General features: G+C 42.1%; 3 protein-coding genes across 3 annotated transcripts; 1 reads left to right on the top strand and 2 right to left on the bottom strand.

Moving 5' to 3' along the window:
• Positions 1-802: 802 nt before the first annotated feature.
• On the bottom strand, positions 803-5,527 carry LOC149380638 (uncharacterized). The gene is made up of 5 exons (XM_089630435.1): positions 5,471-5,527; positions 4,901-5,380; positions 4,337-4,525; positions 4,079-4,144; positions 803-850 (listed from the first exon to the last, which is right to left on the bottom strand). The coding sequence occupies exons 1-5, from the start codon at positions 5,525-5,527 to the stop codon at positions 803-805; spliced, it is 840 nt and encodes a 279-aa protein (XP_089486561.1).
• A 430-nt stretch (positions 5,528-5,957) lies between these two features.
• LOC149380639 (uncharacterized) lies at positions 5,958-6,440 on the bottom strand. The gene has a single exon (XM_089630436.1). The coding sequence runs from the start codon at positions 6,438-6,440 to the stop codon at positions 5,958-5,960; it is 483 nt and encodes a 160-aa protein (XP_089486562.1).
• Positions 6,441-20,458: 14,018 nt separating this feature from the next.
• ABCG11 (white-brown complex-like protein) lies at positions 20,459-24,268 on the top strand. Its single transcript, XM_089601016.1, has 9 exons — positions 20,459-21,269; positions 21,763-22,224; positions 22,306-22,428; positions 22,524-22,652; positions 22,730-22,924; positions 23,088-23,174; positions 23,252-23,524; positions 23,612-23,719; positions 23,806-24,268. Exons 1-9 carry the CDS (start codon positions 20,838-20,840, stop codon positions 24,130-24,132), a joined length of 2,136 nt encoding a protein of 711 aa, XP_089457142.1. The 5' UTR covers positions 20,459-20,837; the 3' UTR covers positions 24,133-24,268.
• Positions 24,269-24,272: the final 4 nt, after the last annotated feature.

Below are 24,272 nucleotides of genomic sequence, written 5' to 3' on the forward strand. Positions count from 1 at the left end.
TCTCGGTGAAACGGTACTAGAAATCACAGAGGCAAAAAATTCGACTTTGAGTGGGCGAAATGGGACTAATACCCGAAGCTCACAAAAAGCAAGTATTTAGCCTAAGTATTATGTTTCATCTCACAAAAGGAGCTCAAAAACTAAGCATTTTCACTTCTCAAACAACAATAACTGCAGGAGAAATAGAAACAACATCAACCATCAAAACCGACCCAAATTTCATAATCCAATCCCTAGAACTCAGATTCAGATTTTAATAGAGGAAAATTTTGAATCCCGGACCTTATTATTGAAGAACTTGATCGTCCGACGACGACCACCCAATCCTTTCCGACACTCGAGACAGTCGTCCTTCGTGCGTCCAACTTCCGGCCGCTACTTACGCTTCTCCCTCTTCCTTGTTCTTCGCCCGACCGCACGCCTCTCCTCGTCAAAACCTCGCTCTTCTTCTTCCTCGGCCGCCCCTTCTTCCTCTGCACGACTTCGCGACCACGCTCAAGCTCGGTGTTTCTCTTTCTCCGTCTTTTTGGTTTTCCGGCCTCCATTTCCCCTCTCTTCGCTTCTTCTCTCTTTCTCTCTCTCTTTTTTTTCCCGTGTTCTTGGGTTCCTGGTTAAAAGAGGTTTAAAAGAGGAACATATGGATACGGCGGGATGGGAGAGCTGTACTAAAAAACCCAGTAGAAAAAAAAAAGGATAATTTAGTCTTTTTATGTCTTTTGTAATTTAAATCGAATAAATTTAATTGTAAAAGGAAATGAGGTTTATAACCGGTCCTTATACGCAAAGAGCAGTAAGGAGAAGGTTATTGGTGCAAAAAGTTCTCTTCTTCCTTCTTCTCCACGCACGCGACCTGCAAAACAAACGAACAAAGAAAAAAAAAACAACCAACGAGAAAAGCTTCAGCAAAGAACCATCACCACCACCATCCTCTTCTCCATCTTCTTCTTCAATCTTCGGTCTTCTTCTTCTTTGCGCGCCATCACCAGCCGTGACCCATCCTCCACCGCGCGCTTCAGGCCAAGGAAAAGAGACGTCGCCGGGAGTCGCGAGGACGCCGGAGCAAGAGCAACCACCAAGGAAAAAGTGAGTGGTTGCCGGAGAATCTAATTCCACGAAAATAAGGTGAGGAAGTCTCTTTCTCGGATGGATTTTCGAGCTAGGGTTTATAGCTCATAATTTGGGGATTTTGATTCCGGGATGATTTCTAAGCAATTGATTGTGTTTAGTTGATCTTTGGACCCGATTATTGATGTTGAGGACTTGAAATTGGTGATTGGTTTCGGATTTCTTGGTTGTGGTTTGAATTTGGCCGAATTTTTTAAAAAGAAAAACTGTTTGAACTGCCTCTGTAAATCGATGTGGACAGACCGATGTGATCTCAGTTCTTATTTTTGGATATTTTTCATGGATAGTAGACTGTATGAGCTTTCTAAAATGACCAAGAACATGTAAATCTATTGAGTATTGAATGAGTTATGAATTTCCAAAGTTTGTGTTTCGCAGCAGTAACACGGGATTTCCATAATTATAACAGTGAATTACGGGCTATTTTTGAGATAGCTATTCTTGTCGTATATATGCTTGTAATATCTCGTTAGAAAGCTACATGAGTCTACTTTCATTTGCCACTAGAATCAATCGATTTCAAGTTTTGTAGCTCGAGTTATGATGGCTTAAGTGCTAGTTGGTCAGGCTGTCGGGAATTCTTTTGACTTGTTTATGATTATTTATTTTACAGCGTTTAAGAATTTGATTTGATTCGCTTTGGAATTCTCGGTTACTTTTTATTCGGATCAATTTATTTGAGACTCATAAGCATGTTATTGGATTTTATTCCGTATTATTCTCGATACGAAAATAAGCGAGTCTTGAATAAGTTTGACTTCCGAAAAAACCGGAGAATGATAAATTAAATTCTCGAATTCCGAACCGACTCGAATTTAGTCCCGACAACGAGCCTTATCTTTTCAAGTAGTTTCGAATCCAATAAATAACGAGTTTCAACTTCGGATTTTAGTTCTCTCGACGCTTCAGGACGTGCTAAAGGTCTCGGGAAGAGTGTAAAGCAAAGAGATTCTGGAATTCATCTAGTTCTCCGACGAACTATTCCGGGTAAGTGGGATTTAGGTTTGAGGCTCCAAAAGGGGAATGGTGCCTAGTAGAATAATTGTTTATGTTTATTCGTTTGATCCTAAAACCAAGAGAAACCCTCAGTTAGACAAGACGACCGAATAAGGCTTCAGCCACTAACTAATAAGATGATGAAATGATAGGATTAAACGATTAGTGGGTTAAGAACCTTGAAGCCTTTAAACCTATGTTAAGCTTCTGTAATAGGTTTTACCCCTTCGTCCTGATGATGAGGACAACAGGAGGAGGAAAGACGGTATCCTCTGGATTCAATACTGAGGGGAACTGTTCTAGGAAGAGGTCCAGCTTCACGGCTGTTGACAATTCCTTCTAAAATACTTAAAGAGCCATACAGTGAAATTAATAATGTTAATGGCGGGTTTTATCCCGATAAAATCTCCTCATGTGATAAGATAGACAGGTAGGTTGTAGACTGCTCCTGTAAAACGTAATGAACCCTTGTCGGCAATGTAGCGGGTGGCATTTCCAAAGGCCCTTTAATGGGAAGTCGATGGGTGGCTCCAGGTGAGTCGACGAGTGGCTTACCTGTCCTGAGGAAAATATGAACCCTGGAGTAACCAGGGATTGGTGAGGGTTTGCTCCCCTCTACCAAGCACGCATTAAGGCCCTCCTACATGTGCTAGTGGATCCCAGACGTTAGAACTTCGGCCTTCCGATGACTAGGCTCAAGTTCTCGGAATGGTTTACTCATCTCTTATGAACAACTGCGGACTGAAGTGTTGATTGGCCAGTCCACTGATGTAAGGCGCCGGTATGAGTGAGATGGATGAGTTCCTAGGAAATCGGTTGTTAGCCGGATTCCTGTATGATTATGTGTTTGATTGTTTTAGAACCGAGTTCTAAAACTATTTTTGTCTCTGTTGATTGAGTAATCTTTTGCTATGCTGCTTGAATGATTGAACTTCTTTATTCTTCTGAATCTGTCATTTCCGTTCATCATCTGCATCTATGCATCTCATGTAGTAGTAGGTTAAATATCCTACTTACTGAGTCAGTGTGACTCACCCCATAAATCCCTCTCCTTGTAGATAAAGGAAAAGCTCAGGCGAACCAGGAGTGCTAGTCAAGGTAGATCTCATGACGACCTGTGGCATAGGAAGTGTCTTTTTGGGAAATGGGTATCAGGTTTTTGAAAACCGAGCTTGTATGCTCGTGGAACTTTTATATAACTTTTGAAAGAACTTTTATAATATAATAACGTTTAGATGATCGGCCCGAAACTCTTTTTACGTTTTGAAACTCGGTTAGCACGATTATGGGCCCGTGCTTATGAATAGCAAGCTAGGGTAGTCCGCATTTTTGTAACCCTTTTAGAAGCGAAAAATTTTACCGGTTTTTAGCGGACTAGCTCTAGAAACCCTTGTTATTCCTTATATGTAAATTAATTTTATTTCCGCTGTTGTTTAATAAACGTTTTGTAAATGACGTTTGAAAATGTTTTATGTTCATTTCGTTTGAAAATATAAATGATTATGAAAATGTTACGAGAAGGGTCGCGATTCGAGGGCGACGGGTGTCCTGCGGGTCGTGACAAGGTCTCACCATCTTTAGGCTTTGAGAGGAATGGGGGGGAGCTAAAGTAGGCATTCGTCTCGCGGAACGCCTTCTCGCATTCCTCCGTCCACATGAAACCATCAGTATTTTTTAACGCCTTGAAGAATGGTTAGTATTTTTCAGTTGCTTTAGAGTTTAGACACGAATCGCGTCAGGACGGCGATCCCGCATGTCAAGCTCTGTACTCATTTGACCCTTTGTGGCGATCTCATCTCTAAGATTGCCATGATCTTCTCGGGATTGGCTTCGATCCCACGTCGGCTTACCATGTAGCGCAAGAATTTCCCGGACTCAACCCCAAAGCGCACTTGTTGGAGTTGAGCTTCATCTTGTACCACCGCAAGATCGTAAACATCTCCCTAAGGTCTCGAACGTGGTCTTGGGCATTGAGGCTTTTGACCAACATGTCATCCACATAGACCTCCATCATTTTTCCGATCTGGTCAGCAAACATTCAGTTAACCAATCTTTGCTACGTTGCTCCCACGTTTTTTAGGCCAAAAGGCATTATCTTGTAGCAGTAAAGTCTGCGGTTCGTAGTAAAGATGGTCTTGATTCGGTCCGGCTCGTGCATGCGGATCTGATTGTACCCTGAATAGGCGTCCATGAAACTTAGCAGCTCATGACCCACCGTAGCGTCGACGAGTTGCTCGGTTCTAGGGAGAGGGAAGCTATCCTTCGGGCTAGCTTTGTTGAGATCCTTATAGTCGATGCAGATCCAACATTTCCCATTGGGCTTCTTCACTATCACCACATTGGACACCCACTTGGGGTGCTCCGCCTCCCTAATGACGTTGACGGCGAGAAGTTTGTCAGCTTCCTCTCCAATGGCCGGATATCTTTCTCTGCTAAACGCTCACCTTGGTTAGACGTGTTCGATTATCTTCTTGTTGTCGTTGAGGCGGTAGACCATTATCTCGGGGTCGATCCCCGGCATATCGGCGTGTGTCCACGTGAAGACATCCTTGAACTCGCGGAGGAAAGCCACGAGTTGCAGCCGGACCTTAGTCGAGAGTTGGGCGCCAATTTTGACTACCTCTTTTTGGCTTGGCATCGTCCAACACGACGGGAACGAGGTCGTCCGGTGTCTCCACCTTTTGATGCTCGACTTCGTCCCTTTGGTCTAGCTCCCCAAAGGTGCCTCCTTCCTCAAGCTTGCACGAGAATTTTCCTCGAGTTGATAGATGGTACTCACCATCTTTTCCTTCATTTTCCCGTCCACCCCTTGTACGTAGCACATCCTCGCCATTGATTGGTCTCCCAAAATTATGGCAATTCCCTTCTCAGTCGAGAATTTCATCATAAAGTCGTAGGTAGAGGTTATGGCCTTTAGCCGGTTCAGAGTGGGATGGCCCATGATGATGTTGTAGGCGGACGGTTGATCCACCACCAAAAATGATATGATGTAGGTGACCTCGATCCCTCCAGGAGTCCCGAAGGTCACCGGAAGGTCGATGGTACCCTCCGTCATCACCCTTTCCCCGAAGAAGCCAAAGAGCGGGGTCGAGATCCGGGTCGGCCTTAGCCCGATCAGCTTCATCATGTCCAAAGCTGATTCAAAAATGATTTTGACCGAGCTACCGTTGTCAATCAAGATTCTTCGGACGAGGTTGTTAGCGACCGGCACCGAGACGACAATCGCATCGTTGTGCGGGTGCAGCACGCGCACCGCTTCCTAGTTGGTGAAGAACATAGACTTGAAAGGGGTCAGGGATGGCATCTCATAGATGTTGTTGATATGGTGGGATATCTTCCCCTGAGAGACCTCCCGTACGTATTTCTTTCTCTGCGTGCTGGAGTCCCCAAGCTCGGGTCCTCCCATGATCGAGCCCACTATGTGCATTTGCGAGCTCTCAAGTTCGTTGTTCGCTGTGCAGTCGGTACTGTGACCGTTACTTGACCCTTCTTTTCTTGCCGCGTGTATTCTCTGCCTGCCTGGCCGTTCCGATCGTTCGAAGGAGATATTCTTTCAACTTTCCATCCTGGATGAGGACCTCGATCTGACGCTTGAGTTGGTAACATTCTGATGTCAGATGTCTGTGATCATGTTGGTACTCACAGAACTTTCCACAATCCCGCTTTGCGGGATCCTTTGTTAGAGGATCATGGCTTCCTAGCTTGTTGCGGTGCAAAGCTAGGATTCGCTTCGGCGGGGTGTTAAGCGGGGTGAATGCCGATGATTTTCGAAAACTATCGGCCAGCGGTGGCCTCGGCCTGGGAAGGGGCGACCATTAGGGATCTGGCCTCCTTTGTTACTCCTCTTTCGAGGGTCGGGGCGATCTCCGTCTCGGTTGTCTGCCAGCTTTTCGGCCATCTCGGCCGTCGAGGTAGTCCTCGTTCCCCATGTAAGTGCGGGCTCTCACCATGGGCTCCGCCATGTCCCTCGACACCTTGCCAACTATAGACTTGAGGAAGTCGCTCATACAAGCTCCCTCGGTGATGGCCGTGATGGCTTCCTTTTCATCGAACCCCTCAACTTTGTGGGATTCCTCGATGAAACGAGCGAGGTACTGCCTCAGGGTCTCGTCACTCTCTTGTCGGATGGACAAGAGGTATGTCTTCGATTTCTTTGGTCCCACGAGCGTGGTGAATCGAGCGAGGAATGCCTCTCGGAGGGCTCGGAAGGATTGGATGCTTTCCGGCCTCAAAATTCTGAGCCATTTAAACCCGGACCCGGTGAGGGTCAGGCGGAATGCCTGGCACAAGATGGCGTCAGACTGCCATTGCATGGCCATCCACGTCTCGTAGTGTTGGATGTGGAAGTTTGAGTCTGACGCTCGTCATACGGAGGAATCAAGGGCAACTTGAAGTTTCCGATGCATGGTTGTGCCAGGATTTGAGCAGTGAATGACGAGTAAGATTCCTCGACGCCGCCATAAGGTCTTTGGGCCCTCGATTCCCTCATCTCTATGATTTGATTTTGGAGGCTCTGGATCATCGTCACATGTCGAGCCCATTCGCCGGGCTAATGGTCGGGGCCACAGGAGTCACCTGTCGGTGCTCGTTGGATGCTTGGTCCCGGATTAGCCAGAGGTCGGCCCAGTGTGGCGGCAGGCAGCGCGTCCCTTTGCGAGTTGAGCCTTTGGCAGAGGTCCTTGCCTCGGGAGTTCCTCTGAGCCATCAAGTACTCTCTAGGATCCCAGCTTCGCGTTTGGCGGGGTGAGGCGGCCCTTGGTTGGGCCATCCGGTGAACCTCTCGGCTGTCGGCTCTGTCATTGACCAAAGCGGCTCTCTCCTCGGCGAGGGGCCGTGTCCGGCCGCCTCTTGAAACCGAGGGGGTAGGTCCCCAGGAATGGGAACGCGAGCATTAGCGCACCGGTGGGGCCGGACCGGCCATGGGTCTACCTTGATCTCTCATAGTCGGGATCGGAGTCGTCGTGGTTGGAACCGTCCTCGACATCGTAGCCGAGGTGGTTAGCAATGAGCGTGCCATCTACGCCCGGCCGATCTAGGAGGACGGCCTCACCGTCGGTGTCCGGGTCTTGACGCCGGCTCTCATTGTCACAAGGCTGCCCTTCCACATGGTGCACCAAGCTCCTTAGGCCATACCTCGAGCTAGTCGCTCGGGTTCCCGCGGAGGTCGTCGACACATGACTCATCTCTCGAGAGTCTTTGTTGTTGATTGTAGAAAAAAAAAAGGTAGAGAGAATGCGTCGCCAAGGTCGAGGCCTCCCTCCTTCTAGCGCCAAAATGTTGTTGCCATTTTCAGATAACTATTTAATACCCGTAACGGTTCAACCCAAGGCCGAACCAAGTGGTCGAGTTCGGGCTTCGAGCGTCTTAGACTTTGTATCCCAAGTCTACTCTAGCAATGGTGGTGGTGATGTCTGTCATCGTCGTACCTGAAATTAGGGTAAACGATAAGCAATCAAAGGGAAACAGAGGGGTTGCATCTGTTTACCTCTCTGATGCTCAACATTAGTGGGATTGAGATGTATACGAGGATTTAGGTGTTTAGAGGCCAAAGATAAGTGAAACGAGTGAAGTGTGAATTCGACAGCGTTTTGATGGTTTCGAGGCCGAGTGAGCCTGACCGGCCGACGGCCGAGTGAGGTTGGGTCCGCCAACGGCTGAGGGAAAGTGGGCCGGCCAATGGCCGAGGGAAGCTGGGTCAGCCAATCGCCAAGAGAAGACTGGGCCGGCCATTGGCTGGGTTAAGCCTGGGCCGGCCAATGGCCGAGGGAAGCTGGGCCGGCCATTGGCCAGGTGGGACTTAGGCCGGCCAATCGCCGAGAGAAGATTGGGCTAGCCATTGGCCGGGTGAGGCCTAGGCCAGCCAATGGCCAAAGGAAGCCTGGCCGGTCATTGGCCGGACGAGACTTGGGCCGGCCAATGGCCGAGAGAAGACCGGGCCGACCATTGGTTGGGTGAGGCCTGGGCCGGCCAATAGCCGAGGGAAGCTTAGTCGGCCATTGGCCGCGCGAGACTTTGGCTGACCAATGACCGAGAGAAGACCGGGCCAGCCATTGGCCCGGTGAGGCCTGGGCCGGCCAATGGCCTAGGGAAGGTGGGCCAGCCATTGGCTGGGTGAGGCTCGAGCCAAGCACTGGCCGGGCGAGTTTTTTGGCCGATCGATGGCTGAGCGAGGCCCTCGTCGTCGTTGGTTCGTGTCGGGCCGATAACAATCTTCGACGAAAGTTAGACACCCGGACGGATGAGGTGAACATCATACGGGGCCAACAGGCGTCGAGCAAGGCTGCATGTGTCTGGGTAGAGCACGAGCATGACTCTTTAGGAAGGAGGTTGCCCAACTGACTACAGAGAAAGCCATGGCGTATTTCGGTAGCTACACATCTTTTTCGATTGTTTCAACAAGTCTTCTACCTTGATAGGATTTGGCTCCAATTCCCTTAGCAATTTTGTTGGCATGTTTGCCGTTGCGCGGATTTGGCCTAAGACATGCGAACCGTTGTATGGTTCGCGTCCTTGTTCCTTAGTGAACGTGTCTCTTCTTTGGGTTGATTTTTCTCTCGTGCACGTGGAGGAGGATCCAAGTGTTGTCAAGCAGTGGCTCAAGTGGGCGAGGCGGGAGCGACTGCCCCCGTCACTCACCCTATGGAGCGGGATGAGGTGTGTGCAGTTAATTGGCGTTTCGTGGACGAGGGAGCCGATCGGCGTGGTACGCCAGGAGAAGTTGCGCCCCGCTTCGTGATCAACCTGGTTGATGGGGGGCGCGTAACGCGCCAAAGCCTAGCGCGCTGTGCCGAGTGTCCGGCTTGGATGCTTCAGGTGTGTCGGAGGAATGTGTTGATGTCGCTTTGCTGGATTGCTAGAGACAAACTTCCGATGATGGAGCACTGTCCGAGAATGCTGAACGGGGATGAAAAAGATTCTCCGGAGCCTTATCGCGAACGGAGGCAGCAGAGAATCATGTTGCAGAGAGTTGCCACCACGGCCTCGGCTTCTGCGTCAACTTCGTCGTCATCCATGGAGAGGCCTCCTTCGGTGGAGGAACAGGGCTCGAGGACCGGCAACGGAATGGCGAGCTCCTCGAGTAACAAAGCGGAGTGTTGCGATTGAAAGAGAGAAAACAAGAGAATGAGAGACTGAATTGGGAAAGAAAATAAAGAGAAAAACGAGGGTAAAAAATTAATATTTGCCACTTTATTGTTTTTGTGAGAAATGAGAAAAACCTTATTACATTATAGTACTTGTGACATAGTTCCTCATATTTAATAAGGACTTTTCACACCATTTTAGAGAAATTGTCTCAACTACCACCATTTGTTAAGTTTTTTTTTCCAATTTCTCACCTAAAGCATAATTTGGCCAAAAATACTACTAAGTCACTTGTACAAATACAATTTGAGAAATTGCATTAACTACCACCATTTGATAAGTCTTTTCCAATTTTCCGCCAAAACCTTAATTTGCCCAAAAATACTAGTAAACTACTTGTACAAATGCCGAGTTTTGGGTTCTCTGTTTGTTGATAGTGACAAGTCTTTTACAAATACTAGTGAGTCTTTTACAATGATAAGCCTATTGTTGACATCTGTGAGTTTTTGGTTCTCTGTTTGATGACATCTATGACAACAATTAACATCAATTGTTGACATCAATTGTTGAGGATAAAATTGTATCTGTACAAGTGGTTTAGTAGTATTTTTGGCCAAATTAAGCTTTTGGTGGAAAATTGAAAAAACTTATCATATGGTGGTAGTTGAGGCAATTTCTCATATAATTTTACCCTCAACAATTTATATCAATTGTTGGCATAGGTGTCAACAATACATACCAATTGCCGACATATATGTCAACAAACAGAGAACCCGAAACTCACATATGTCAATTAATGACATCTAAGTCAACAATAGATGTCAAATGTTGATATCATGTTGAAAGTAAAATTGTATTTGTGTAAATGATTTACAAGTATTTTTGGCTAAATTAAGCTGTTGGTGGGAAATTAGAAAAAAAAAAAACTTGTCAAAAAATAGTAGTTGAGATAATTTCTCATAATTTTATTGATAAGTTCGATCTGACTTGTGGTAAAGTATACATCTGTATTGACTTAAGCTACAGTATATTCTTCATATCTTGTTTTTTAGGCGATTGCTGACCCCAAATCAACAAGTTTAGTTTTACCCGGAGAAAAAAAAAATTTCCCCTTTCTTCTTTGATACCCAAACAATGGCTGTGAGCAAAAAAAAATATATATCAAAAAAGAAGTTGTAGACAACGGTAAGCATTAAAAAACAATACCGTCAAACAACTCTTTAATAATAATAAACGAAATTAATTCAGTATAAAAGTTGTGCGATAAAATGAAATATAAGTGAGCAAATTATTTCGAGAATTGGTGGTAATAATACTCAATGTTTAGTCAAAATACTACTTATATACTAAAAAAAAAAATATTTCCTTGACGAAAATACCACATATTACGTTATAATAGGTCCCTTACTACACTACTACAAAATTAGTTTTCTGATGCGCAAGACTATCAGATGCGACTAGTCGCATCTAAATAACTTTTAGATCCGACTAAGCGTATCGGATAGTCAATCAGAAGCCCAAAAAATTCGCTCAAATTGTCTTTTGATTTTGGCTATCCGATGCGATTTGTCGCACTTGAAAATATGTTGAAACTTTCATGTGTGACTTTGTAGCATCGGATAGTTTAAATTTTTAGGCGGGCCTTATCTCCCCCTCTTTTATTTCATTAATCTGACATGGCGAATAATTTTTTTTTTAATTATGATTCGGTGCGACTAGTCGCACCGGAAGAGGTATCAGGTGCGACCTAGTCGCACCTGATTATTAGGGTTTGTTTAAAAACTCAGGTCGACTCTTCTTCTCAGTAGCCGCTGAAACTTGTTTGTAAACTCGTTTTTCTCTCTCCTTCTCTGCGAATTTCTCTTCTCCGGTCAAGCTTACTCCGACCACTATCTCGTACGTCCCTCTCTTCTCCGACTCTTCCTTCGCCTGAGAAAACTTCGCCGACCATTCACCAGAAGCGCCTGTCTCAGGTCCTCCGCCTCATCCGGCCACCGGACCACCACAAGCTACCGCCTCAGGTCCGACATCCTCAGTCACCACAGCCACCGTCCTTGCTCCACCAGGTTATCTCTCTCTCTCTCTCTCTCTCTCTCTCTCTCTCTCTCTCTCTCTCTCTCTCTCTTTCACTCTATATCTCTGGCTCTCTCTTTCTCTCACTATTTTTCTCTGTTTCAGCCGTCGGAGCTGCGCCAGCTCCGCCACCGGACCTCACCGTCTCCGCCATCCTTGCTCCATCTCCGACAGCGTGTCAGCCACTGTACCTCACTGTCTCCGCCGGCCCCTGCTCAATCTCCTACGTGCGCAAGGTTAGTCTTATTTTTTTCTGTTTCATAACTATTGTATATATATGTGTAATAATATATGTATATATGTGTATGTTTAGTTTAGGTTTGTTACTAATTAATTTGTATATTGTGTTAAGTAATTTTAATTAGATTAGATTAGTTTTAATGTGTTACTTAATTAGTATTAATTTGATAATTTCACATGTTTAGTAATTTGGTTAAGTTTAATAATTCTATTAGTTTAGGTTAAAAGTTTAAATTGATTGTAAATTAATTACGTTAAAATTAGGTTTTAATTGTTTTTTGACATGTTTTGATATACTTGTGACGTTTTTAAGTTCTTTGCTTTTAATTAATTTAGATTAATCATAAGTAAATTATTACGTAGAAATTGTAATCAGGTTAATAATTACATTTATGTTGCTTAGTTTATAATTAGTTAATTAATTTGTGATAAGTTTGTTTAGTTGATTTAACATGTAATGAAACTATAATTTAAATAAGAAAAATAGTTTTGTTACATGTTTTGATATAGTTTGTGACATGTTTTGATAGTTTGAGATATTTTGTTTATTTCGGTTTTCATTTATAAAATGTTGTGACCGAACCACGGAGGTTCGGTTTAGGGCTGAGCTAATTTGTAGGATAGTTCTGGATGGTTTGTATATGTCTTTAAATAATTTTGCAGGTTTTTGGTTTGTCAGTATAATAGGGGTAACTCTGCCGAAATTTCAATAGAGTTTCGAATCAGTTAGTCTAAAAACTCCAAACTTATTCAATCCGACTTCAAAATAACATACAATTCATAATCTCTCTTTCATTTTGTTCTCCGTCCTTTATCAATAACTCTTCACAATTTTAATTTCCCGCTCTCATTCAGCGAAATGTCCAATCCTAGTGGAGATTGAATCAAGGAGAATAATCGGGTGACATTGCAGTTTAAAATCGAGGTTAACGAGTTTATTCGCGCTGCAAGAAGATTCCCTAACGAAAATGACAAATATCAGTGTCCTTGCCAGCCTTGCAACAACGTGAGATGGAACGACATCGAGGTTGTCAGGAATCATCTGCTGAACAAGGGGTTTACCTCAGGCTACACAAAATGGTATCATCACGGCGAGCTCGAGCGTGTCGTCCTTCCTCATGAAGAAGATTCCATCGGAGGAACAGATCAGAGAGGAATAAGAGGATTGCACGGTGCTGTGGAGGATATCAGGGATCACGAGGATTTCGACGATGCTACGGAGCCGACCCAGAGCGAGGTGCGTATAGAGGGGCAATTGGAAGATCTCTTCGCCAAGTTGGAAGCGGAATTCTACCCTGGATGCAAAGAGTTTTCTTCTTTGTCCTTCTTGGTTTCGTTAATGCACCTCAAATTCATGAACCATTGGACAAACAAGTCGTTCACAGAACTCTTGCAGCTCTTGAGGAAGTCTCATCCAGCTGTTAATCGAATTCCAGAGAAGCATTACGAGGCAAAGGCGAAGCTGAAGCGTTTTGGCATGGGATACGAGATGATCGATGCGTGCATTAACGAATGTGTCCTATTTCGAAAAGATCTCGCGGAAGCCGACGTGTGCCCAGTATGCAACGAGAGCAGATGGAAGCCAACTGGGAAAATGATACCACAAAAGATTTTGCGATATTTTCCCCTGAAAGATCGATTGAAGCGGTTGTACGCGTCTCGACACAAGTCGCTTCTGATGCAGTGGCACGAAAGAGATCGCGTCAAAGAAGTTGGTGTTCTGCGACATCCTGCGGATGGTACGACGTGGAAAAACCTGGACGAGAGATACCCAGGCTTTGCTGCAGAGTCTCGAAACGTGCAGTTTGGACTAGCTGCAGATGGATTCAATCCGTTCGGAGAAATGAGTCTATCATACAGCATGTGGCCTATGGTACTAACTGCGTATAACTTGCCAGCTTGGTTGTGCATGAAGAAAGAGTACCTGATGCTGACGCTTTTGATCCCGGGGCCTCACTCACCAGGAAAAGACATGGACGTGTTCTTGCAGCCAGTTGTTGAAGAGCTGAAAGAACTGTGGGAGACCGGATTCCACGTTCGAGATGGCGCCAACGATGAAGTGTTTCGATTGCGTACCGCGCTACTCTGGACGATAAATGATTTTCTGGTTCGATCGTATTTATCGGGATGGAGTGGCCAAGGGTATCTCGCTTGCCCTACGTGCAACCTTGACACGCCGTCTTTGAAAGTCAGAAACAGGATCGTATACTACGACCATCGTCGATTCTTGCGTACGCGTCACCGATTGAGGAAAAGCACCGATCACTACAAGGATCGCCACGAGAAACGTAGTAAACCCGAGAAGTTGACTCCGCAAGACATACTCGCTCAGTTGGTTAGTGTGTCTTGCACGATAACTGGCAAACATGCTGGCTCCATGGGCAGAAAACGAAAGCGAGCCGAGTGCGAACTAAATTGGGCCAAGAAAAGCATCTTTTACGAGTTGCCGTACTGGTCAGATTTGGAGTTGAAGCATAACATGGACTTCATGCACATAGAGAAGAACGTGTGCGAGAATCTTCTCGGAACCATGCTCAGCTTAGAAAAGAAGAACTACGACACCGATAAGGTGAGGTTTGATTTGATGGACTTGGACATACAGACCGCTCTCCACTTGAAAAAACAAGGGGATTCTTGGTACAGACCACGAGCATCGTACACTGTAACCCTTGATCAGAGGCAGCGATTTACCGAGTTCCTACAATCTGTCAAATTCCCTGATGGACTCGTTGGGAGTTTGAAGAAAAGTGTGACTGCTGACGGAAAACTCACAGGTTTGAAGTCGCACGATTGCCACGTGATCTTGCAGAGGTTGTTGGCAGTTGGTATTCGCCCGTTTGTGCCAAAAGAAATACAGCAGACGATCTCCGAGCTTTGCAATTTTTTCAAGTTGATAAGTTTGAGAACCTTGAGAGTAAAAGATCTTGAAAATGCGCAAGAGTCCATCATCGAGATCTTGTGTAAGCTTGAGATGATAATTCCACCTGCTTTTTTCACGATCATGGTTCACGTGGCGATTCATCTATCAGAGGAAGCGTTGTATGGCGGCCCAGTGCATATGCGGTGGATGTACCCATTTGAGAGATACCTTGGGACGTTAAAATATTTTGTCAAAAATAGAGCTAGACCAGAAGGCTCTATTGCGGAAGCTTATGTTGTAGAAGAAGCTCTAACGTTCGTTGCAAGGTATCTTGAAGATAAAAAAAGTGTCGATGAAGTTCAAGTGCGAGAGCTTTCTGTTTTTCGATCCGAGATGTGTGTGCATTATGGGATGATGAAGCCGATAGTATTAGACGATGAACAGAAAGAGAATGCGGAGTGGTACATCTATACCAACTATCCTGAAGTGGATCCATATTTGACGTAAGTTATCGTTGAGAATGCTTTTCAATTCATTCTTGTATATATTGCTATTTGAGTAATGTTTTTAACAACAGTGAGCATTTGGATCTCTTGAGAGAATCTGGAGTTTGCGATATTGAAGCGGAACATAGAAAGAGGTTCAAAATTTGGTGTGAGAAGAAGGTAATAACTCAATATCAATGCAATTTTTTAATAAATGCACAAGTGCTAATCAATGCTTTCTTTCGTAACCAGATTTTTGATATGAAAGCTAGTGGCTCTGACGTGTCTGACGAGCTCTATTCGCTTTCTATCGGTTCCCTTCAAGTCGCCTATCAATATCTGAGCTGCTTTGTAAACGGCGTGAAGTTCATCACTCGTCGTCGCGATAATCAACGAGTCACTCAAAATAGCGGTGTATGAGTGCTTGGGGATGATTTCACTTACTATGGTCGAATGGAAGACGTCATCGTGGTGAACTATAGGCATAACTATAGTGTTGTATTGTTCAAATGCATTTGGTACGGTGACAAGTATCATGCAAACCGATAGTGGTTTAAAGAGGAGCCGTACGCACTCGCGAATCAAGTGAAACAAGTTTTTTACATCGAAGATCTTGTTAAAGGCGGCGACTGGGAAATCGTCCAGGAATGCAATCATCGAGGGATTTGGGACATTCCTGAAGTTGACCCCTCCAACTCAGCCTCGATCCCATTGACAATAGAATTGTCAAACATCGAGTGTCTGAATCATCGACACGAAACCGATGAAGCTGAGTTAGTGACTATCGTTGACGATGATGAAGAAGACGATGAGGATAATGAGAGACAAGTCATTTTTGAGGGAGAAGATGTTGATGTCGATATAGAAGAGGATATTAACATTATAGGCATAGATGACGATGAATAAGTAATATCTTTTTAGTATGTTTATTTACTAGTATGTAACCACGGTTTTCCTCCACCATATGTGAGGTTTGTTAATAATAAAATCCGTGGTGCCGTCCACGTTTTTTTTAAATAGAAAACTAATATTTATTTACTAATATTGTTTTCATCTTACAGGATGTCAGATGCAAGTGGAGATGAGTCTCCGCTACACCGTTCAGGAGCATGTGGAGATGAGTCTCCGCTAGAGACACCGGGTTCCCAAGGTCCTAAGAAAACATGGAGACCAACGACCGGCTCTACTTCGGCAAAAGCAGCGCATGGGGTACCCGATGTGAAGGTTGTTAGGTGGACCCAATCAACCAAACCTTCTACCAAGATGTAAGGAAAACAATAAAAAAAAAGGTAGGAGTATTCAACAACCGTGTCGGCGCTTTGGTGACAGTCCATATCCCGGTCACAGAGTTTATTCTAATTTGAACGTAAGTTTATTCTAATTTTGTAATATTTATATTGCAATAAATACATTACTCATATTTTGATAAAAACTGCAGAGTAGGGAAGATGGGACTTTGGCCTCGGCGTTAGACACGTGGGAGAAAAAACACCAAGATGATCAAGGCAACTGGACGACAGATTGGGCGAAACAAGCATTTGTAAGTTGCTTGTGTTAATTACTTAATAATCAATATTCGATAATCTTAATAATTTTTTTAACATATGTTTGAAGGCGCGAATTAGAACTCAAGTCGAGGATATTCAGCGACAAGCAGCGGAGTCAGACCAAACGTTTGACATAGACCAGGCGGAGCAGTACGCGATGGATTCGTAAAGAATGGGCACCAAAGAAATTGACAATTAAGAAAAAACTCTTAAAAATCATGAACGAATAATAAAATGTAAAAAATTTATTTTGCATATTGATTACACTTTCATGGGTAAATAAGACTTGCGTTCGCTTTCCAATGAACTATGGAGACACATATAAGGTGGAGGGAAATAAATATCAAAGAGAAAAAAAAGAGAATTTGATAAATGAAATATAAAACTAACATACCCTCAAAATAATGTATGTTATTGATATAATATAATATAATATAGTATCAGTAATTATGATTATAAAATACATAAAATAATTATAAAAAATATATTGACGAGAGAGGGAAAAAAACAATATACATAAAAAAAAATTTACAAAATAGATTGAAAAAAAACTAAAAAAAACGATATAGTATAATTAAGAAAAACCCTTAAAAATCATGAACGAATAATAAAATGTAAAATATTTATTTTGCACATTGATTAGACTTTCATGAGTAAATAAGATGTGCGTTCGCTTTTCAATGAAATATGGAGACACATATAAGGTGAAGGGAAATAAATATCAAAGAGAAAAAGAAATAGAATTTAATAAAGAAAATATAAAACTAACATACAGTCAAAATAATGTATGTTATTGATATAGTATAATATAGTATCAGTAATTATGATTATAAAATACGTAAAATAAATTATACAAAATATATTGATGAGGGATGGAGAAAAAAAACCAATATAAATAAAAAAAAAATTTACAAAATATTAAAAAACTTAAAAAAAACAAAAAACAAAAAACGAAAGACAAAGAAAAAAGAAAAAAAAAACGGGAAAGGCAAAGGCAAAGACAAAGACACAAAAAAAAAAAAAAAAAAAAAAAAAAAAAAAAAAAACCCCTGTAAACGTAAAGGCAAAAAAAAAAAAGCCGCCACGTGTCGCCGCCTGGCGACGCCACGTGACGGCCTTAGGATGAAAAGGGGAGTGAAGTTCCTCTTTATTATCTATGTTATATATATATATATATATATTTATTTATTTTGCACATGCGATCCCAACTTTTTTGTAATACGATATACATTGACATTTACAATGCCTCCTAAACTATTCATCAACTTTGAAAAGAAAAATTATGGTGACTCAATTATGATATTTTAATTTCTATTTTGTTCATGATATTCGATTCACTGAGATAATTACATACTTATAGAACCATTTACCGGCATTAACTCGTATTGTTCAGCCTGTGGTATATTGATGGGACAACAATGCAAGGTAGTGAAATAAAGAGAAGCAAAATACGATACGATTATTTGCTATAACTATGGCATTTCCAGAGACAAACCTTCAAATAAATTTAGAGCTTAATAGTGCATGAAAGGTGATTAATTGACTACTTTATAATTGTAAATTAGTGTAATAAGGCTAACTTCTATAGTTGAGATTCTTGAGAAGATACTACTGACGCAATCTATAAATAAGAACAAAGGAAATGTGAAGTTCATAAAGCTCAAGCGCGAAGATGCAATGAAACAGAAACAAAACAAATAAGTTAGGTTGTGAGTGTTGGGATAGTGGTTGACAGCTGAATTGACCCAAAAATTTAAGCCCGAATTAAAGTATTCTATTTCTCTACAGAAAGAGCCGTATAGTAGTGGTTTCCTTCTTCTCACCCCTTTATGGCATGACTCTCCATCCCTCTCTTTTTTTCCCCTTTAATTTCTCCACCTAATAAGTTGCATTTATTACCATTCATATTTATATGATCTTTCGTTTTCTTTTCTTCTCTTATCCTAATCGTCCTTCTAGACTAGATACTTTATTTTCATTCGCTTTTAACAATGCTCAAATTATCTCCACACACAGAAACACACGCGTCATGTACTGTGACTAATTGGTTGACGATACATGTTCTATTAGTGTAGTAATAGTGCCTAATTAATTAGTATGCATAGATTATAGCTACAGCTACAAGTTACTTATATATATATATATATATATCGGAACTACAAGGCTTTCAAATTTTCAATATCCCCCACACCACCATCAAATTATATATCGAACTCCTTATATCTAAAGGAACTAACTCACCATATGTTTGTGGAAGAATCTAAAAACGTTGGTTAGAGAGAGAAATAGATTTGACATATTTCGAATTGATGGCTGGTTGGAGCGAATATGTGAAGTTTTGTATTATAAATGTTTTCTTTTGTGTGAAAATTATTTGAGCGAAGGTACATATGATGAGTCATATAACATGTTTGTGTGTGTACGATATCTTTTCCATGTTTTATGTAACAGTTGTTGGTGGAAGTAGCATCTCGTGTAGTTGTAGAACTAAATAAGCAAGGCAAGAAATGGATGTTGTAATTAAATATGTTAATCATTGCATTTTGCTTTTCAAGAAAGAAAAAGAAGATAAATCTTTTTTTTTTTTTTTTGAGAAAAAAAAGAAGATAAATCTGAGTACTCACTTTGTCTTATTTACGATATTGTATTAAAAAATATATATTTTATTTCTTTAGGAATGTCTTATCTTATCACTTAATTTATCGCCCCGATTTTGCTTGCTAATGATTTTTTTTTCATCAAAATAATTTGCCATGCAGATATTTATATAAATCTTCACCATCTTCATATTTTATCTCCGATCTAAATATATGCATCGGCCCATCAAGAATATCAATATTACAAATCTTCAAAGAATGTCTTCCAACATATATAACATGATTTTTTTTTTTGTGGGAAAAAAAATTAACCAGACAAATTAATAAAGTCAATACATACGCAAAATAATAATAATACAAACTAAATCAACTAAAAAGGAGTTCAATTTAATTTGAAAATCTTTCGAGATGACAAAGTAATGTAATTTAATTATACGGGTAATTTGTAATATTAGTAATTGGAAAAAATGAAAATATGCACGGTAATTCTCGTCTACACTAAATTCTGCTATTATGGGCGAGAAATATGAGAGCGAGAATTCACGCCAATACCAATAAATCATACCACTACGCGGGAATTCGAGCCTGATTAAAGTGTTTCAGTATGTTTAGACACACATACTACGACTTAATCGGGTCCAAAAATCGCGCCCATTAAAATTTTTGGGTATGTTTTTGATCTTTAGGCATGAAAAAAGTCGCGCCTAAAAATATGATTTGTTATAGTGATAATTAAGCCACTTAATAAACTTTTGTAATTAAATAATAACTACACCAATAACTTCTTCAATGAACATTGATATCATAAAAATGACATAATTAAAAAAATGATAGTAAAATATCGTCAATGATAGAATACCTCAATCATGTATGGACAGTGTTTTTTTTTTAGACTAAGATACTCAATTTTTTGTATTCTAAACTGGTAATATAAACAATCTTATAAAAATTGAAATATAGATACAAAACTGTCACGCAAATTAAAAAAGAAAATTGTTAGCTTTGGTGTTGTTATTTAAAGAAAGGCCAGCGATTTATCTATGCTTTAGTGAATTTGTTGTCTTTTAATGGAATTATATTAAGCCTATGGGGCTCTCTCAAGCACTCGACCTATTTCATTTCATGCTAGATTTGTGCATAATTGTAACGTGATTAATTGTGCCAACATTGTGCATGAAATTAAGGCAATTAATCATCAGCCGAAAATTCTACTCAACAAGCAAATAGCTAGTCTTAACGTGGCATGGGAAGTGGTTGTTCCGGAGTTAAATTGTGTCAACAACCATTCATATATATGAGAGAGAAAGAGAGAGAGTATGTGTGTGTATGTATATGTAAATGCATGTGTCTCTGTAGAAAAACGTTAACAAGGGTCGGTCCGCATATTAAATGCTTCTAACAACGACCACCCGAACCCATTAATTGACACCAAACATAAACCCCAACAAAAAAATACAACAAGTAATATGAAAATAAAATACCCATGAAGAAGAAGAGGAAGATATCATGATGATGATGATGAACATGATCTCTGTTCAACACACACACACACATCACAAAACTCTTCCCTTTTATTAGAAGAAAAAACAACAAAATCCTATATAGCTCAACTTCATGCAAAATCAAAATATTCCGTTAGTCTAACGACCAAGTACTTTATTTCTTCGCAACCCTTTTTGCATGGAACATTAAATCCCTCTCAGTCAAACTCACGCGAACCCCATTTTTTCAAACACTCTCTCTCACTCTTCAACCACATTTTCCTCTAGTTTCACACAAGTCACAGACCCATATATATATACACCACACATATATAGATACATCGTCCGGAATGGGATATAATAACAATCGTCACAACGGAGAAGAGGAGGAGAGAGAGAGAGCTTCACAGGCGGCGATAATGGAGATGGAAGCGGTGAAGCCGTCGGGGAACGGGATCGTGGTGGGACCGGGACTGAGTCCGCTAAGTGAGTCGCTGTGGAAAGAGACGACGAACACGGAGTTCTTCGGGGACGTGTCGGCGAGGCTGACGTGGAAGGATCTGACGGTGACGGTGACGGTGAGCAATGGAGAGACGCAGACGGTGCTGGAGGGGCTGACGGGGTACGCGGAACCCGGGACATTCACGGCTTTGATGGGTCCCTCTGGCTCAGGAAAGTCCACGCTCCTCGACGCGCTCTCTAGCCGATTGGCCACAAACGCCTTCCTCTCCGGGACCATCTTGCTCAACGGAAGGAAAAGGAAGCTCTCTTTTGGCACTGCTGTGAGTACACTTTATTTAACATCTCCTGATTTAGACTTATTATTTATTTAATTAGTGAGCTTTAGCGTCTAGAAAACTACAAAACACTTTCTTTTTTAAGATTCGAGTATAAAGTTGTAGCTGATTTGATTAACTGTTGGACGACTTTCTTCCTTGTACACTTTTTTTAGTAAAAGCTTATCCATATTTTTGTGTAAAAAAAAATGGTATGATAATCTTCATCACTTGATATGTTATGGGCAATATGAAATGATAATCTTCATTTTTTTATATTGATAAGATTTTTTTAATTAAAAACTGATCCATATTTTTGCTATGGGTAATCAGAAATTGTTGATAATAATAATCATCATTTTTGTTATATCGATGTTAGATTGAATGAAATAATATTGAAATTGGGGAGTATTAAATGGTATGAATGAGAGGTTGAATGGTATAGTAAATGATTGGTTGGTTGGTTGGTGGTGGTTTCATAAATGAAATGAAAATGAAGGCGTATGTGACACAAGACGACAACTTGATTGGGACGCTGACGGTGCGGGAGACAATATCGTACTCGGCGCGGCTGAGGCTGCCGGACGGGATGGCGTGGGCGGAGAAGAGGGCGCTGGTGGAGAGCACCATCATCGAGATGGGCCTCCAAGACTGTGCCGACACCGTCGTCGGCAACTGGCACCTCCGCGGCATCAGCGGCGGCGAGAAGCGTCGCGTCAGCATCGCCCTCGAGATCCTAACCCGTCCCCGCCTCCTCTTCCTCGACGAGCCCACCAGCGGCCTCGACAGCGCTTCCGCTTTCTTCGTCACCCAGACACTTCGCGGCCTTTCAAGAGATGGAAGGACGGTTATAGCCTCCATTCACCAGCCCAGCAGCGAAGTCTTTGAGCTCTTTGACCGACTCTACTTGCTCTCTGGGGGCAAAACTGTCTACTTTGGCCAGGCTTCTGATGCCTACGAGGCAAGCAACCAAATCAATTATTTCACCCTCCAACATTATACAAATTAAATGCGCATTAATTCACTGTTTCCTGCTCTGCAGTTCTTTGCCCATGCTGGATTTCCCTGCCCTGCTTTAAGAAACCCCTCTGATCACTTCCTACGTTGCATTAACTCCGACTTCGACAAAGTCAAGGCCACTTTGAAAGGCTCCATGAAACTAAGGGTATATACACTCTACATTGTCCATCTGACCAAAAGGATATATATTTGTGATGGTTTTTAAATCAATTAGTTGATTCTGGATAAAATGATGATCAGTTTGAGGCCAGTGATGATCCACTGGAGAAGATTACCACGGCCGAGGCAATCAGAACTCTCACCGATTCTTATCGAACATCTCAGTTCTCGTATTCAGCTAGACAAAAAGTTGATGACATATCCAAAGTCGTAAGTACTACTACTTATACACTTTAGTATTATGACTAAACTAAAGTGATTCATATTGAGAGGTGTTCAAAAAACAGAAAGGAGACGTGCTTGATTCAGGAGGAAGTCAGGCTAGTTTCTTGATGCAAGCTTGTATGTTGACCAAGCGTTCCTTCGTCAACATGTCCCGAGACTTTGGCTATTACTGGCTCAGGCTTGTCATTTACCTTGTCGTCACAATCTGTATTGGAACCATCTATCTAGACGTTGGCACCGGCTACAACTCCATCTTGGTACATAATCACACTCAATAATGCATCAAAACTAATAGGCAGTTGTCGGAAATCATCCTCGAGAATTTGATATTATGACATTATTGTTTCTGTTTTTGAATTTTGACACATTAGTTAGTATTGTAAATGAAATTTCTCTTCTCAAATCCCACAATCATGACAGGCAAGAGGTTCGTGCGCGTCGTTCGTCTTTGGATTCGTCACATTCATGTCAATCGGCGGTTTTCCCTCGTTTGTAGAGGATATGAAGGTAGCTTAATTTATTCTTTATTTAGAGATTTCTTGGTTTGTAAGTTATTAACCCAACCCGGGTTGTGGTTTTGATAGGTATTCCAAAGAGAGAGGCTGAACGGTCACTACGGGGTGACGGCGTTTGTGATAAGCAACACACTGTCGGCGATGCCGTTCCTGATCTTGATCACATTCCTTTCGGGTACGATCTGCTACTTCATGGTCCACCTGCACCCTGGTTTCACGCACTACCTCTTCTTCGTGCTCTGCCTCTATGCCAGCGTCACTGTCGTCGAGAGCTTGATGATGGCCATTGCTAGTATCATTCCCAACTTCCTCATGGGTATCATCATTGGAGCCGGAATTCAGGTCAAATTAAATTACATTCAACTTAACCTACCTAATTACCAGTTTGTTTCGACGCTAATTAATTTGGAAGGGCTTATTAATTTTCAGGGGATTTTCATGTTGGTGTCTGGATACTTTAGGCTTCCAAACGACATCCCAAAGCCTGTCTGGCGTTACCCAATGTCATATATCAGTTTCCACTTCTGGGCTCTACAGGTAAACAGTCTCTCCTACTTGGTATATTTTATTTGCTTACAACAACTTTTATATGGTAATTTTCTGACGTGTAATTGAAAAAACAGGGACAATACCAAAATGATTTGAAGGGGTTGATGTTCGACAACCAGTCACCGGAGCTGCCAAAGATCTCGGGAGAGTTCATACTGGAGAACATCTTCCAAATCAACGTGGGGCGGTCCAAATGGATAGATCTGAGCGTGCTGTTCAGCATGATAGTGATATACCGAATCATATTCTTCATGATGATCAAGGTCAACGAGGACGTCACGCCTTGGCTAAGGGGCTACTTCGCGAGGCGGGCAATGGAGCAGAAGATCAAGACCGCCGCCTCTCCCTCATCCCTCACTCAGTCTCCTTCCTTGAGGAACTATGTCGCTCACAAGAGATAAGGCACCGCACCACCGTCTTTGTCATTTGTGTGCCCACTTTATATATACTTTTTTTTTTTACTTAATGCCCAAAAAGAAAATCAGTTTGTATGTAATGCTATGATATAGAGTGAAGTGCAAGTTTTTTAATTCTTAATTTT

Source organism: Urtica dioica, chromosome 11 (assembly GCF_054948205.1).
Source record: "Urtica dioica subsp. dioica isolate 48M chromosome 11, U.dioica_male_clone48M_v1_H2, whole genome shotgun sequence".
Taxonomy (NCBI): Eukaryota; Viridiplantae; Streptophyta; class Magnoliopsida; order Rosales; family Urticaceae; genus Urtica; species Urtica dioica.

Bases quoted from the DNA above. Each gene is read 5' to 3' on its own strand.
- LOC149380638 (XM_089630435.1), bottom strand. From the start codon at position 5,527: ATGGGAGGACCCGAGCTTGGGGACTCCAGCACGCAGAGAAAGAAATAC. The intron at 5,381-5,470 runs GTCTCTCAGGGG...TTCACCAACTAG, and splicing joins GAAAGAAATACGTACGGGAG to GAAGCGGTGCGCGTGCTGCA. The intron at 851-4,078 runs GTTCGAGACCTT...TTTGTTTTGCAG, and splicing joins GCCTCAATGCCCAAGACCAC to GTCGCGTGCGTGGAGAAGAA.
- ABCG11 (XM_089601016.1), top strand. From the start codon at position 20,838: ATGGGATATAATAACAATCGTCACAACGGAGAAGAGGAGGAGAGAGAG. The intron at 22,653-22,729 runs GTAAGTACTACT...TTCAAAAAACAG, and splicing joins TTGATGACATATCCAAAGTC to AAAGGAGACGTGCTTGATTC. The intron at 23,525-23,611 runs GTCAAATTAAAT...ATTAATTTTCAG, and splicing joins TCATTGGAGCCGGAATTCAG to GGGATTTTCATGTTGGTGTC.
- LOC149380639 (XM_089630436.1), bottom strand. From the start codon at position 6,440: ATGGCCATGCAATGGCAGTCTGACGCCATCTTGTGCCAGGCATTCCGC.